The sequence below is a fragment of the Rhea pennata genome, chromosome 1, assembly GCF_028389875.1.
Source record: "Rhea pennata isolate bPtePen1 chromosome 1, bPtePen1.pri, whole genome shotgun sequence".
NCBI lineage: Eukaryota > Metazoa > Chordata > Aves > Rheiformes > Rheidae > Rhea > Rhea pennata.
Genome location: NC_084663.1, coordinates 198119999 through 198137083, shown reverse-complemented (window position 1 = coordinate 198137083; position 17085 = coordinate 198119999). Strand labels below are relative to the sequence as shown.

General features: G+C 36.6%; 1 protein-coding gene across 2 annotated transcripts in view; it reads right to left on the bottom strand.

Moving 5' to 3' along the window:
• Positions 1–6337: 6337 nt before the first annotated feature.
• Positions 6338–17085, bottom strand: part of RDX (radixin) — a 37732-nt gene continuing 26984 nt past the window's right edge. For both annotated transcript variants that reach the window (XM_062567256.1, XM_062567257.1), the window contains 7 exons: positions 16680–16776; positions 15865–16028; positions 15083–15213; positions 11742–11902; positions 10693–10785; positions 9597–9839; positions 6338–8659 (listed from right to left, as the gene is read on the bottom strand). In XM_062567256.1, coding sequence (XP_062423240.1) covers positions 8495–8659; positions 9597–9839; positions 10693–10785; positions 11742–11902; positions 15083–15213; positions 15865–16028; positions 16680–16776 — 1054 coding nt within the window. In that variant the 3' untranslated portion in view covers positions 6338–8494. The remainder of the gene's footprint in view (positions 8660–9596; positions 9840–10692; positions 10786–11741; positions 11903–15082; positions 15214–15864; positions 16029–16679; positions 16777–17085) is intronic.

Sequence of the window (17085 nt, the reverse complement as noted above, 5' to 3'; positions counted from 1 at the left end):
TAACAAATTCTCTTCATCATTCAATAAATGTGGAGAAAAGGTTATTATTTAAATGTATGAAACCCTCAGTAGCACTTTTTCACATTTACTAGTACAGCCATAGGTTACAGCATGTAGGAATGTCGCATCAAAGTTTATACATCAGCCTGTTTTCCACGTAGATCATTCTTTGGCATAGAAAGTAAGTGGGAACTTCCAGGACTGGAGCGTAAGGAAATAAAAAGCAACAGTGCTGCTTTTATTCCAAATGATACAATGCTAATTCACACGAATTCTAAATGAAGGACTTAACACAAATCTGGTCAGGAAAAACACTGTCAAAATAAAATTCTGACTAGAAATGGAAGAAGCGTGAACTCTGTTCCCGGAATCGAGTCAGAAATGGGTGATTAAGACTTAGAAGTACTAAAACCACCGAAAAGAAAAGAAAAGAAAAGAAAAGAAAAGAAAAGAAAAGAAAAGAAAAGAAAAGAAAAGAAAAGAAAAGAAAAGAAAAGAAAAGAAACTTACAGGAATTCCTGGCAGGGAGGGGGAAGAAATTTCTGGCACTATTCCTCTGGAGCCAAGCGAGTGACACTGTAGATTATTAAGGTACTGCTGAAACCAGTAAAAAGTTTCCTGGCAGTAATAGATGCTCAGAAACAACTGAGTTTTGCAGAAGGGTTGGGGTGGGGAAGAGCAAAAAAATCTGAGGTAGACACATGTCATTTTGATATCGAGAATAAAATACACACTCTGCACGCTGCAATGTTTTTTAAAATATGAGGTAAGCATAGTTAGGAATAGCTCTAAAGAGCTCGACTTCTACTGCATATAATACTAAACTTATTGAAGACCAAAATTCATATAAAAAAGTAGCAACTTTTTTGTTTATCTCATCTTAATGCAGTCATTATAAGGCCTGATGCCCCATACTGTATTAGAAATCTCCACTTTATCCATGCCATGTATATTTGTATATATATAATGTGTGCATGTATATGTATATACACATACATATACATATATATACACACACATATATAAAAAATCAAGTTCAGCTAAACGTAAAGCAAATTACAATACATTCCCCTCAGAAAATACTTTCCTTTCATCCATTAGGCTCCAGACTACAAAACTAGTTTTTGTGTCATCAACAAATATAATTTTACAAAACCACTGGAGAAGGAAAAGATGTTTTTATCCTTAAATTGACTAAATAAGCCACATAACTAACGAAAGTAAGTATGATTAAATAAACAGAAAAACATGGTATTTTTTCCAATGCTCTTTAAGTAACCTAGTAAGTGACAAATAGAAAAAAAAAGAAAGAAAAAAAGACTGTTTAATTTTTTATTTTAATTTTATTTTAATTATATTTTAAATTTAGTTTGAGAAAACAAGGTCTGCCTTGCCATATGTAGCTGCTTGTCTCCAGTTATTTCGCATTAGCTGACAAAAACTACAACATATTTCTTCAAATCAGTCTTAAGGCTTAAACTTTTTTCTCTGCAGTTTGTTTTTAAACTAATAATTATGCAGCATCCTCCCTGTCTTAATTTCCATCCTCATACTAAAACAAAATTATTAAAGTGTATTAAAGCTACTGATGATCTAAACTGAAATTTTACTTCAGATGCAATAAATGGCATGATACACTAGCAAGAAAAAACCAGTAGAACTAGGTGAGAAGTGGGGATCAAAGCCTAGGGGAAGGTTGTATAAAAAGGGCCACCCAAAGTCTAGAGAATTTTTTCCCTTCATATTTATTACGGTTTCTTAAAGTTAGGATGGGCTAAAGAGCCATAGGGTAACTCCTTAAAGATACCAGCACTTAAGCCATAGAGGACTTCCACTTTTGCCAGGACAACCCGCAGAAGAGTTTCAAAGCCAGGCAGGAGCTTAACCATGACTCTTACAGAAGAGTTCACATGACAAAAAACCACCATGTCTTTTTAGTGTTATTACAGGCACGTAGGGCTGAAGTGCAAAGCCACTGCACCACGCAGGCCTGCCTGCCCTCCTCCTTGAGCAGGCATAACCATCCTGCCTGCACAGGCCAGCCATGCAGTTAGGCTATACAGCGAAATTGGGGAATTCTTCTCTCTCACGTGCTCCCTTGTATGCATGACTAGGGTTGGGCTCAAAGTTGAATCTCATGGGTATAAACACTGTGATTCATATCTTCCCCAGTTTTCTGCATTCATTAACTGACTTGTTTTCTGAACTTGCCTGATCTCATGAATGCTACTAGTAACTATTAACTAGCCAATATAGCTACCATCTCCTCTATATGCTGGCATATACCAGTTTACCATGCATGCTTCATAGGAAAACATGTAGCCAAAATTAATCCAGAGGTTGTTACAAGTAGCAGCAGTAATAGCCCTAAATTTAAATCTGAGTTAGTCTGTTTTGTTGAAAGCAACAATATAAGATCCCAAATTGGAGGGGGGGAGAAAGGAAGAGGAAGAGTTGTATATTTTCAAATGGTACAGAGAAGCAAAACAACTGCCCTGGGAGCAGCAAGAGATGCCTGCAAAACTGTTCACAAAAGAGCAGATCCAGTAACTCCAGATTGAAGAAAAACTATAAAGAATAGGAAACAGAGCATAAGTGCGAGTTCCTGATACAAAGAATGAATGACTTCCTACTGTTGGGGGGGGGTTTTTGTTTCTTTTTTTAGTATGAACAAGCTTGCTATCCCTTCTCAAATCCCTAAATTCTGAGTCGCATTCAAACATAAATTTGTGCTCAGTAATAAACAAGAAGGCAGGATTGACTGGTCTGCATGTTCCGGTTGTCACCTACACTTCGTAAACTTATTTTGTTGAAGGTTGAAGTGCACTTCACAAAAATTTTCAGCTTCAGCTCAGATGCAAATGAGCCTTTTTCTGGGAATACGACTGCAATTACCATATTCATGGAGATCATTCATTAATCAGAAGTGTCATTTAAATACAACAAAGCTAGACTCTTTCAACTCATCAAGATAACGTATTTCAAGAAAACATCTAACATAGTAGCCAACCATTTACATACTACCGGAAGCTCAGTTTAGTAGAAAATTGTAAAAATTACAGATTAAGAAGTTAAATAATGTATCAAACAAATATAACAAAGAAGAAATCAGGCATTAAGTGTGAAAGCTGAGGCCGCAGGGAGCTGTAGACTTGATACGAGATCCTGCAGAGTTCTGCATATGTGGTCACTGAGCCTGTCGTGAGATTACTGTTTCACATAGATACACACGAGTTTCACATTGCTCAAACAAGCAACGGAATAGCTAGAAATATGCACATACATCGCTTCTATCTTGCAAATGCAGCAATGCTCTTAGGCAAAGTCAGATTTCAGAAGGTGTATTTTGCTGAAATTCAACAAGCTATAGAATAGAGGTCAGTCTAGGTGCTCGTGACCTTAACCTTCAAGATCTTTTAGCATTAGGCAGCAAGCTTCCTAAAAGCCTACATCTAAAATTCAGATTATAGTAAGTTCTCTGGTGGCAATAGAAGAGCAAAAAATAGAAAATAAATAAAAATAAAATCACACACTCTAGTTGTCCTTCCTCTGAACTTGATCTCTTTTCATCTGATCAATTCATTGAGTGCAGAAAGAACACTAACCACTAACTCTTTTGCACACGTGCTTTAGAAACATTCACATCAACCAGGCCTCCTCTTTTGATGTAAATTTCTATTTCCCCTCATTTCTTCCATGGGCTACAACCTACTGCTGTGAACAGAAACACTCTAATATATTATTTACAAAAGCTAATAAATATCTAAAGGAATCCCAACAATTCAAAATACTCCATTTCCATTTGCTAACTTTGTCTTTCCTTATACCGAGAGCTATGCAGGCATAAATCTATCCCTTCCTGACTATCTAGAACATTGCTGGCACTGTCACAAACACCACAGACTCTTATTCTTATATCAAATGTAATGGTTTGAGGACTGGGGTGTGTGTGAGAGTCATCTTCACCCCCATTAAATGGTCTACATCTGGTACTTCAGCAATCTCTATTCAGGGAAGGGAGTAAAAGCAAAACAAGCAGTTGCTCTAACTTCACTCCAAAGAGCAATTTATCAGCTCAGATTATGCAAATAGCAGAACAAACGCAAGTGATGGAGTCCCTCAATCAAAACAAAATTCTGACAGCCGGTCCACATCCACAGATCAGGAGAAGTATTTCTGGGCTCAGCTCTATGAAATAAGAGTCCAGCTCTCTCTAACGAACCAGCTGCTGTTAAACATATAGCAAATTTACAGCTGTTGCATGAATTCACAGACAAGGGGTCCTCAGCGTAAGTGAACAAATGGGCCGAATAAGGAATCTAGCTTAAAAATGGTAATTCTTTTCTAATATTCCTCTACCATTACTCTCCATGATTATGCTCTCCTTTGCACCCGCTAGTTCCTGCTGCTGACTAGTTCCCCAAACGGGGAAAGCAATCGGCCATGTCAACCTTGCACACTTGCAAGCTAGGGAAAGAAGAAGAAGAAAAAAAAAAAAAAGATGCTTGGCCAGTGCGGGAGCAGGGCACAGCGCCTGGCAGGTGCTGAGAGCCACCAGCTGGAGACATCTCTGCTGTCTCTGTGGCAGCTGACCAGCCAGCATGGACATTTCGTCCAGAAGCAGGTACTCTCCACCTCAAAGCAGCAGAAACAGAATATGCTCTACAGGGTTAGAAGTTACCATAGTTTGCATGTTTATCCATTGAAAATTACTATGTCCAGGAAAATCTTACTACCTAGTGAGATACATTAAGCTATGGGACAATTTCTAATGACAAATAAGCTTTGTATTAGGCCCTTTTGCAAAACAAACAAACAAAAAAAACTTTCAGTTTTCTTCTGCAGAATGTATTCTTCATGAAGACTAGCATCAACAACCTCATTTCACTCAGTTTATCATCTTTGGTAAAATCCTCTACTCTTGAAACTAATCTGATGCCTAGGGAAGAACAAGACTTTTTTAAATCTCTATACTGCCTTTATTAAAAAGAACAAAAATCGAGGCACTTTCCGTGCAGAAGTTTAAAACATTTTATTTAGAAAAGACCTCATTTTTTCTCAGAAATGCAAAAGCAAGCAACTTGAACAGCCCTAGAGAACATACTCCAAGAAAAAGGGAAAAGCATAATAATGCTTTCCAAAGTGATTGGGCTTAAACAGGCAGTTATTTAGGCCACAGTCCAACATGAGTTTTGTTCCATTTTGGATAAACTAAGCAAAAGTATGTAAGAAGTGTACTTAAATAAGATACAACCAACAGAAAACGTAGGTTCTGATGTGCAGAGGACTGCTTTCAAAAAAACTGAATCTTCCTTCACACAAAGGCATTGTATAACTCTGGCCTACAAAGTACAGTACTATTTTCTATCCTTCTCTCTCCACCTCAACAGCATCTAAAAGAAAAAAAAAAAGAAAAAAAAGCACCCTTCAAAGTACTTACCTCCCCTTTCAAGCACAATATTCTGAAATCACATACATATGCAGACCCTCTCTAACAAATGAGACGCTGGAATCTAACACTTCAGCAGGAGGGGCTCCGAGAAGAGGAAAGAATAAACTAAGCACATGCATGCTAAAGATATCAAGCACACGTGTTTTAATTCATCTTAGGCAATTCTGCCATATGGAATAACAAAAAGAATGGTTATGTGCTTGCACTGAGTGCAACACCAAACAAACGTGAGGTAGAACGGCATGTCAACTGAGAGGAGATCTAATTTACGTGAAAGCTGCTTAGCAGATTAATTTGTATATCTATTTATATGGCACTGTTCCTGCCTTCTCTGAGTGCACTAGATAGGTGGAAAAGAAAAAAAAACTTGCTATTATATAAAACATATATCTGAAAGCATTATTCACTATAGTGTGTAGTATAAAAAAGTTAAAGGTTTCTTAATGTTTAAGACAAGCCAATGACCTACTGAACTAAACTTCACTTTTCCTAAGGCTATGCAATGTGTAGGCAGTGATTGAAAGTTCTTTCATTATCTATACAGCTCTTATGTAGCCAAACGACCCACTGTTCTCAAGAGAGCCAACTTGCTCTCATGGTTCATATCCTGTTTTGAATTGGCAATCACCAGTGCTTCCTCCCAACTGTATGTGGCAATTTCTTAGGCAGAGTACTATTCTCTAGGTAGGGGTGGGTGGGTGTGTGTGTGTGTGTGTGTGTGTGTGTGTATAATTTTTTTTAAATTTATTTCATTTTGACCACAGTGTGAAACAAAGACTGGTGATCAAGATTTCTTCACAACTCTGGAAAAAGGCTATTAAAATGCATTTGGCAGACCTGCCAGAGAAAAAGTGAATTAAATAACAACAAGGGACCTCAGAGAAATTAACTGTATCTCTTTATTGTTAACCAATGAATGTTATCCAAAATAGTAGATGTAATTGTAGCTTAATTGTACAACACAAAACATGATGCTAAAGGAAAAAGCATGTGGAAAATTACTTCACCAAGTAATCATTAAATGTTTTCTTAGTATTTCTGCACCAGTAATTGTTCCCAACTGCTGGTGACAGCAGCTATTACCACTTTGTTCATTGTGAAAATCCATATTACAAATGGTTGTTCCTGGTTGTTTAGAAAAAATCACACAGCTTTATAAATGGATCTAATCCATTTAGCCCTATTCTATATACTGTAGATTTATGAACAGCAAACTTTACTGGTATTTTTCCCCAACACTGAAACTGATATATCAATGTTAGTGCACACTTTCCAGGGAAAAAACTACGAACTCATTGGAAGCACAGTATTTCACCTGCTATGGCAAGCTGCTCAAATACTTCAGAAATTTGCTAATGCTTCGATGTATGAAGCCTGTGAAATAAACTGTTCTTACAATGCACTGCAAGTAGAAACACCAACTTCCACCAAGCAGCATTTTGAAGCGTGCACACCATTTGCACATCAGTCTTTAAGGTTTACCAGATATGTATAGTCCCACAGAACAAAAATATATTAATGTATCTTTATTTTCATGATGTCACCCCACACAGCCAACCTCAAACTCTCCCCCAAAAAACCAACACTAGTTGGACTGTTCATAAGAAATTTAAACCTGTTGTGCATGAAAAAATGCTTAATAAAATGGCAAATTTTAATAGATAAGTGTAAATTTATGAGTGCATAATATCAAACAGAAGAGAGCTGAACCATCCTCAGAGAAAGCAGGGCTCTTCCCTTACAAATATTTACCAAGGTACTACAAAAGAAGGAATAATTCCAGTCCACATGAACTGCAAAGTTATTTCCCAAAACTTAATTTCTAAACTGAGTCTTAAAAAAAATAATAATAATAATCAATATGGGAAGTACTTAATAACAATGATCTGACATCAAATACGACAAGTTACAATACTAGCCTCACTGTGAACTGAAGCTACAAATGCTTTTTCCTCCAATTACGTGAACTTTCATTTGGTATTTGGAAACCCCAAAAACAAGCTAACACACACGTTCCACACCCCTCCCAGAAGATAGTATACCAGTGACAGGTTACAGCTTTAACACACACAAGATGTTTTTACAATTTAAACTCAACAAAAAGGCAGTTAAACAGTAATTAGCACTATAAACCCATCCTGAAGTAAAACAAATCCCTAGGAGTAAGGACTCCTAGCTCTCTGTGATACCACTATGCAGTGATAACCAACTTAAATAGTTTTTTCATGGTGTTTGAAGGACCAGTCATCATGTATATAGAAGTGAGGTAGGATACTGTCCCCTCCCTGGGACTGATGTTTTCATATGCTCCCTTGCCAGAAAGATCCAGGTTTCCCTACTGCAAATAAAATAATTACAAGCAAACAGCATATAGAGCTTTGCATTTTTCTTCTTTGCTGAATTAGAACATTTTGTGCATCTAAAATAATCATCTATGAAAAGCAATATTTATTCAAGCCTATCAGCAGACATGCTGCCCACAGGTAGCGTTCCATTTAAGCAACATCTCCTGGAACTACCACCTGCCATCCAGACCTTTGTGAACAGGTAGGCAAAGAAAACCATCAATGATGACAGGACATGAAACACCAAAGAATTTCACTTGTGAGAACAGCCAACATAAAACCAACAAAAATCCCACTAAAAGTCAGTAATATCAAACTCCTAATAGTGTGGCTAATTTGAAAACTGTGAATTCATTTCAGCTCCATTACTCTATTTCTTAATGTTTACGTAGTATGTACACTTGTCAGTCATATACTTCACATCAGTTTTCAAAGAAAAAAAGAAACAATGAAAATGAAAACATAAGAGGGGAAAAAAATTGTCAACATTCTCCACACCCTCCCCCCATAAAGTCAGGGATGACAGACTGCCTTATTGTTGAATGGCTTTCCCAAATTTTTCTTTTAATCATTGCAGTCAAACTGGTACTAAGTGCTTTGGCAAAGTGGGGTGCAATCCATCAGATCTGCAAAGGCCTGCTTTTTTCTCTGTTGGTGGTTCAGCTTTACGAGGAACATATATGCAAAATAACAGCTCTCACATTGCTTCAAACTCATCAATACGTTGTTTTGTATTGCCTTGTCGGATTTGTCGAAGAGTCTTGTACTTATCACGGCCTGCTTTAACATTCTCAGCATGAAGGACATCATTTTGTGTTTTCTTGGTTTCATCTCTGGCTTGAGCCAACTCAGAACTTAAAGCCTGTTGAATAAAATATTTGTATTTAAGTGTTTTGACTACTCTTTCTGTGATTCTGGAATTTCTGATAACACATGTTCAGCAGCTCAAAAGACCTGGCTGTACTAAAGTTGTGAGTCTATCACAATGATCGCAGAGGGGAGGGAAGAGACTGTAGAATTCTTTCCTTCTAGAAGTACTGGCATCAACGTACCAAGAAAGGTCCCATATCACAATATCCAAGACCAGCAGGATAAAGCAGGAGAATGACCGTATTTCAATTTCTGCTCAACTAAATAAGTGTATCACACTTATCTCTCTGCTTCTGTTCAGTGACTGGCAAAGCAGAAGAGATGGATGTTACACATACACACTTACTACCAAGATATTGCTGCCAGAAAACTAAATGACATTCCATTTCTTTGATTTCTTTCCCAAATACACATTGTGTAACACAGTAAAACGCTACCACTAACATTAAATTATCATGCTCGGAGTGGTAAGGTCTTGGTGGACATAATCTGTTTCATGAAAGTAAAATTTCACCCTAAATTGGTATCTATTTTTGCATTTACAAAGTTTGCAAAATAACTACAAATAAACCCTAATACTATTAAACAATCATCTGTTTATACTATACACTTCAGTATTCAAAAAGGAAAGCATTCTGTTTCAGCATTCAGTATCCTGGACATCACACAATTACTAGATACGTTAACTGGCCAATATGACAACATACTAATGCTTTTTAATCTACAAAATATAACTTAACATCCAGTGTTTTTATTTATTTAGCTTCTAAAATACTCATTCACCAACCGATCTAATTCATGGTAATTGATCTAGTAAGTGATAAGAAAGTGATTCCTTAGCATACTATAATTTCATCAAGATTATTGAAAAATAAAGAATGAAAAACTAATGCCTTAATTATGTTGATAAAACTGTAAGTCTTTATTACCTGGAGCTGTTTCTTAACACGTTCATTTTTCTGTGTTTCTGTTACCCGTTCCTCCTCACTCCTGTGATTCATGACACCATCAGAAGACAGTTCTGCACTGGCTTCAGCATTGTTCTCATCATGTTCATCATGCTCATTCTCTGTTGGAGGAATAACTGGTGGAGGAGGAGGTGGAGGAGGAGCAGACATTACAGATTTCAATTCTTCTTTGGTCTTTTCCAAGTCCTCCTGCGCTGCAAAAGCCTAAATACAATAAACAATACTCAGCATTTTAAAAGTGATGTACCAATAATGAGGGAATTTGAAACAAACATTTGAGATGCTTTCAATGCAAGGTAACCATCCTCTCTATAAATGAATCAGGATTAGCTTAGAGGTTGAGAACTGTCAAATAGAAATACAGGGTAAAAGACCTATGAATGTAAGAACAGTCGTAGCACCTATCCATCTAATCCAGCTATTTCCAGCAGTAGCCAAGAACAACAACAGAACACAGCAATCAATGATTGTTCTCCAACTTATCTGTCCTCCAGAGATTTGAGGCTCAGGGACTTTCTGAACCAAAAGGTGATGTCTTTGGCTTTAATGTCCAATCAGGACTTTTCACTATGAATTTGTTCCATCATTTTTTGAATCTATGGAAAGAATTAGTATTCACATCCCACAAATAACTAGTTTCTGTGAAGAAATGTCCTTTTGCTTTAAACAATCATGTCTAGTTTCATTTGATGTGCCTCAGGTCCTGTTTCTCTCTTCACCAACACTCACGATTTTATGCATCTTTATCAGATCCCTCCTGAGGCATTTATTTTCCAGCATGAAGCTCCAATCTATTTCATCATTGTACACACAGAAGCCACTTTAGATTTTTACCATACTTTTGTGATGAGAATTTTATGTCAATTTATGACTTAGAAACAGATTAAGCAGATACAGTTTGGCATTAGAAGACTGGGGGACTAAAACATCTACAGAAGGTTTCTCTGAAGCCTAAGGGAAGAAGCTTCAAAGTCATGGAATTCCAATGGGATTTCTGCACTCATCTCCCTTAGCTTCTTTGAAGTTTGGAGGACTTCACACAACATGAACTCATTACTTTGTGCTGCCATTCTGAGGCTTCCTCTTCTTTCTTTTTCTTGGCCTCCTCTAGAAGTGCAATCTTGGCAGTGAATTCAGCAAGTTCTGCTGCCTGAAACAGAAAATGAAATAGAAATCTTAATTTGATACCATTTTGGCTCTGCAGTGAAAGAGAACAGAGCCTTTGCTGTGATCTGTCTTGGAAAAAGTCAGTTATCATCCATCATGTCTCTTCATTAAAACCAGAAGTTTAAAATAGGACAGAGAGGGGCCGAACAGTACTCTGCCTGATACAAATAAGTCAAGAGGAGGGGAAAAAAAATAAGTCTTCTGAACTTCCTGAGCTTGCTGTGAAAAGACAGCTGCAGATACAATTCAGCATTTGAGTTTTTTGATTTAATATAGCTTTAATAACTCAACCAACATGCTGATGATTCTGGACCATACTCTCAGTACTTCAAGACTAAATCTCACCTTCAGCACTGACTGTCATGCTGAGGTTGTAGAAGACCAGAAGTTGTTCTGTAGCCAAGAAACTCTTAGACAGTTATGTTGCCCTTCTCAGTATGTGTAAGTTTTTTACTAGAACTAATTTAGCATAGAATGCAAGAAAGCACTGTATATGTAGGAAATAGGGATGGAGGAGAAAAAAAAATCACAGTAATAGTCACCAACTCCCCTTCACCCCTGCCTCAAACATCTTCAAGCTTCAGAATGGAATTGCTTCAGCAGAGAATAGGCTGCCCAGAAGACTGCAGAAAGAAGCCTTTCTCATTCTCAACTGGACAAACTTGACAATATCACAAAAAGAGATTAACAGGTGTGGTCAACCCGAAACGTGTCCTTCATCATTTGTTTCCTGAATGTCTCAAGAGGGCTTTTTTTTTTTTTTTTTTTTGCACATAGTGGCAAATGTAATGATTTCTAATAAAGTGCCACAACAATCTGTAACACTTATACCTGTGTTTCAGCACACTTGTTCAGACAAAATAGATGTAACCAACCCCCAAGGCTATATTTTCAGCTGTATTTTTCAATTTGTTTCAAAACAAGATCAAGGCTTCTTACTAGTTGCTCCTGGTTCTTCATTTGATCTGCTGCCTGCTTGGCTAGAGCAGCTTTAGCTTCTTCAGCTGCTCGACGCTCCTTTTCCAAGCGCTCTGCTTCCTCCTTTGCACGCTTTCGTTCTTGATCCAGTTCTAGAGCTCTTCGAGTCTGTTCTTCTAGTTCTGCCCAAAGGAAAATTTGCAGACAAGATATTTTCTCACCAAAAAAACTAAGTACACAAATATACATACGTAGACATGCACATACACCCTCTCTTAACTATATATAAAATCTCCTTAGAAATCAGTCATGCTCTCTTACGGTAAAGAAGCCAAAAACTCTTATACTGTACTAAAGTGCCTGACAACTTAATTACAAATGACTCCTCAGACATGTACCACTAGCAAAATGACCTAAGACCCACTGAAAGGTTCACAAACTCTCTCCAGAGAGCAAAGCCAACTTTAAAGGATGCAAATATGACAACCTGAAATCAAGAGAGGAATAAGAGTTGTCTAGCTGCCTGGTTAGAAAAATATTGTTTCTTCCTATTTCACTCATCTGATTTCTGTCATGTGGATTGCAATAATTCACCAGTAAGGTAAGATCTGAATACACAAAATACTTCTTCGATGTGTAAAAAGGAAGCAACTATGACAAAGTCTTTCTGTAGCTTCTTCCTGGTTCTAATGAGAAATGTTTTTGTATGTTTTTGCTTAGGCATTAAGAGAAATATTTTTTCAGTTTTCATTTTACGGGAAGAAGGGAAACAAAGTGAATCATCATTTTAAAGTGTTCATAAAATTTGCTGGATACCTTATTCAGACGAGTAAGATGCACTATTAAACTATTAGCAGTGTCTCTTATAATTGCATAGACAAGGGAACTTGCAAATATAAGAGTATTTCTGTTCACAAAGTAAGTGGTTACCAGTTAGCAAAACTTACAAAGACACACCTGTGGAAGCAAAGAGTAAAAGTGTAAGTGAGAAGCAGAGCGCCTATCAGATCAAATTTGCCATTGTTCTCTGACTTAACATGTATGTGAACAGCATAGGACTGTATAACAAATAACATGATTTCTAAGTGTTAGACTCCAAGTAAAAAATTCTTAAGTTCTCTTGTTTACTAGGATTATTTCTGATAATCCAAATTTGAAGGACAAAAGCAGGGGCACATCATTACAGGTATATGGACTTACTTTTGGAAATGCAGTACTTATATATCATACATTTTGAGTGTTTGAATAGTGTTTTTTAAATATTTATGCATTCTAGTTTACTTATATAATCACTGTTTTAATATGTGAACAATAGAAGGCTACATGGGAACATATTATTTCACATATTGTGTCAGAAATTAGAGCTACTGGAAGACCAAGAGTTTGTTGGGAATTAAGCCCTTTTTTCTTTCCATTTTGCTAATTTGATGGTTTTATATTTTTCTTTCCATTAGAACAGATTTCTCAGAATATATGTAGTACATCAACTTTGTAAGAGTCATAACCAAGACTTCTATCACAAAGTAATTCATGCTTTAGAAAAAGACATTTCATTATGATATATGGATGTACTAAGGACAAGGTCAAAAAAGAACAAGGCACAGTTACTAGTTGTGTCAGCATACAGAACTTAAGAACACCAAACTAAAATATTTTTGAGAAATTATCAAGAATTATTTTATTTCTATAACATAGTTAACATTCATCCTGTTCCCTATCTTTAGGGATGCATCAATTGGAACCCTATCAACAAGTTAGGGTAGCTGTAGAGATGCTACTTATTTTTAAATTCCCTGACATCTCTGTATATTCAGTTGCTTATACTTTCACAAAAAGGTTTGAGACTGACTTTCTTCCCACTGAGTGTTCTGCCTTAGATTGCTTTTTTGTTCATTTATTTAAATTCTGGCCCAAACAACAGGAAATCCATTTGCCAGATTATTTAAAAAACCCAAAATACAACAACCCACAGAAGAAAAATGCTTTAATTGTTTCTAAGAAGCTCTAGCATATCATAGCTCCACGATTTTAAGCAAGGGCAGAAACCTGCAGAGAAACGTGTCAAGGAAGCATCTTTTCCACTGTTTGACAAAGTACTGCCCAAGTTCAGTCAAATTACAATCACATACACATCTTTCAAAGACTCATGTGAGATTGGGGGCTGAAGTAGCTCAGCTGGGAGAGTGTTAGACCGAAGACCTAGGAGTCCCTGGTTCAAGCCCGGGCTTCAGCTGGGGGAGGGGGGATCCTTGTTGCTGCAACCCTGTCTACCATGCTCTACATGACCCTGCTGGAGCAGGGGGGTTGCACTAGATGATCTCCAGAGGTCCCTTCCAACCTTACCAATTCCGTGATCTGTTAGTGATTCGCTTTTGCTTCCAGAAAATGCCTGCCCTAGCCCAAAGCTGGGGAAGCAGAGCCTTCCCTAACAGCAGCCTTAAGCAAGAAGATGCAGGAATGTGACAGTCGTAGGAACTGCTCACAGCGCTTTTGATGGCTACTTCTGTGGTATCATGTGAAACAGTGTCAGGAGAAGCTCCCAAACACTGGAGCTCCCTGTCCATACCATTAAACCTTTAGAAGCATGATGGCACTGCTTTGGCCTGGGCCAAATAGCTACCTCTCGCATAATTCCAAGGTTTGAGAGTCAGCTGCCTGGCTGCATTCAACCTATTACAGATGGCAAGATTTTAAAAGTATGGAGGTAGAGATAAAAATCTGTCTTAGGTATATGTAATTTATTAACGCAAATATAGTCCATGATTCTCTTTATCAAGCCCAAAGCCAAGAATTATGAGCAAAACAGGAACTGAACTTTCAAGAATGTGAACCAATACTCAAGTGAGAGAAAAAAAAATCCTGGACAGGAGGGACCGAATACAGCAGTAGAGGCTCAACAGGCTGGTCCAACAGAAAAACAGAACTGTATTTAGGAAACAGACAGGAGCCCATGGCCAAATTTGACAAGCAAGCAAAACGAAGGCAAAGAGACCAGGACAGGAACTTGCAACAGAAAAGCTAAATTCAGCCAAGATCCTACAGGAAGTACTTTGAATCCTTCTCTCAAACCCCAGGTTTTCAGCACTTCAAGCATTTCGTAATACTGAGTTAAACAGCAAACCCAATTTCCATTTTAATAAAGAAAATTAAAGCTCTTGCCATATTAGAATGTTAAAATATATATACACCATCTATTAACTCTTAAACACTACTTAAGATTATAAATACATAAATTTTTTCATTATTAGTTAAAAATCTTCCTCCTTGTCCCCCTAAAAACAAAAGAAAATTTATGAAACTGAACCAGCCATGTGAACAAACCATTGTCACCACATATAACACCAGGAACAGCAAGAACTCACCTTTCTGAGCTTTCATTGTTTGTTCTTCAATTTGTTTTAAGCGTTCCATTAATTCTTCCTTTTCACGCTCTATTCTTTCTTTTTCCTTTTCTGCTATCTCCCTTTTTTTCTTCTCATTTTCTAATTGTGCCCTAAAAATTAAAAAAAAAAATGTTTTTAGTTCTCAAGTGGGTCAAATTTTGCTCTCTCAGGATTCTGATAGTGCATTTCTTAGTTTACTTACTTAGTAGAGAAGCTAAACATTTAGTTTACAATGCAAACTGAAGAATTAAGTTTCCGTGTTTCAAAGTATTGCACAAAAAAAGAATTTATGAATGGAATTGTAACAGACAAGCAGCCTTGGCTATAGTTTAACCAAGTTAAATCCACAGCTACAGCTGCATTTCAGAAAAGGCTGACGTTTTATCTAGGCTAGAAAAAGCAACTATTTTTTAACATATAAAAGATAAATTATGTTATTCTTCACTGAACTTTTTTAAATGTTTTCAGGTAGATTGTACAAGTTTTTAGGAATTGGGCAACAGAGAATTAAGACTATTTAACAAAAACATCTTAATGAGAAACAACTGTACAGGTATCATTAGTATTACTGAAAGCTCAAAAAGGATACGGCTTTCTATTAAGACAGTTTAATCTCGCCATTCTACAAACCTGCTTACGTACTACAGAAAGAAAAGCAGACTTCTCTTTTCTAGAATACTAGAACATCTAATATACTATGATTTAATTTTCTCAAAGTGTAGAAGAATTTCATTCTGTTTCATGGGAAGTTTGTTATTTACCTTTCCAATTGTTTCTGATGTTTCTCCTCTCTAGCCTGGGCCTTCATCTGTTGCACTTCAATTGTATCAGGTTTTCTCCTCCTCATGTACAATTCATGATTTCCCATACACAGTGCCAAAATTCGCTTATTAATTCTCAGACGGGGTGCATAAAAAACAAAATCCTAGCAAAAATAATTGCAGCATATCCATTAATCTAAAAATAGTCGTGATAATACTCAGAAGTATTACTGCATGCTTGCATTTGTTAATTTTAATCTTACAAATATTTTAACCTTTTTCCTCTGACCAATCCAATACCACAAATCTGTAAATCCAGTTATTGGAAAGAACTTGCAGAACAAATTCAAAACCACATCTGGATTCCTCTGTATAGAAGTTAGCTATTCTGCACAAAGTAATTTACTTAATCTTCCAAAAACAGTGAGACTATACTCTATTTGAATATGTAAGCTAATTCAGTGCTTTGCCTAGAAAAACTCATGAAAGATGCTGTTGTAGTACAAGCAAAAAAAGAGAACAAAATAGAAAAATATTTAACATATTACACCATAGCTTTTCAACTCATCACAAAATATTAGCTGACTGTTTAAAATAATAAAAGAGGAAGAAAACTTAACAGTATCAGCCAGAATGAAAAGAGAAAAGTTGAACATACCATATTTGAAAATAAGTATTTGCTTTTGAATACTGGCTATTCTACCAATATGAAAAATCAGTGGCATAAAATATTTATTCGTGCCATAGCACAAGAACAAGTCCCTTCACGTTCAAAACTTTTCATACACAGGCCTACTATTCTACAGACTACTTACAGGGGCCTTTTTGTCAATTGGCTTTATAACAAATTTTTTGTCATTAAAAGAGATGTTTCTTATTTCACTCCAAGGAAAACCAATCTTGGGTGTCAACCTTCAAAGAGAAAGAGTTCTCATTAGAAGAAGCACAAGTGTGTATTTTAAGTCCAATAATCTATAAATCTATTAATTCTGTAGCATTTTCACAACTGCACATTAAAATTACATTTACTAAATGAGACAACAGTTCAAGAACATTTTAGTAGGCAACATTTACACATTATTACAGGCCCAGCAAATGAATAAACTACAGACTATGATGGCACTGCAACAGAAGGCATTTAGAAATTTCAGTTTGACTTACCTGCTCATTAAGTAATGCTAAACATTACAGTCACATACTGATTCTATAAAAGCAACTAAT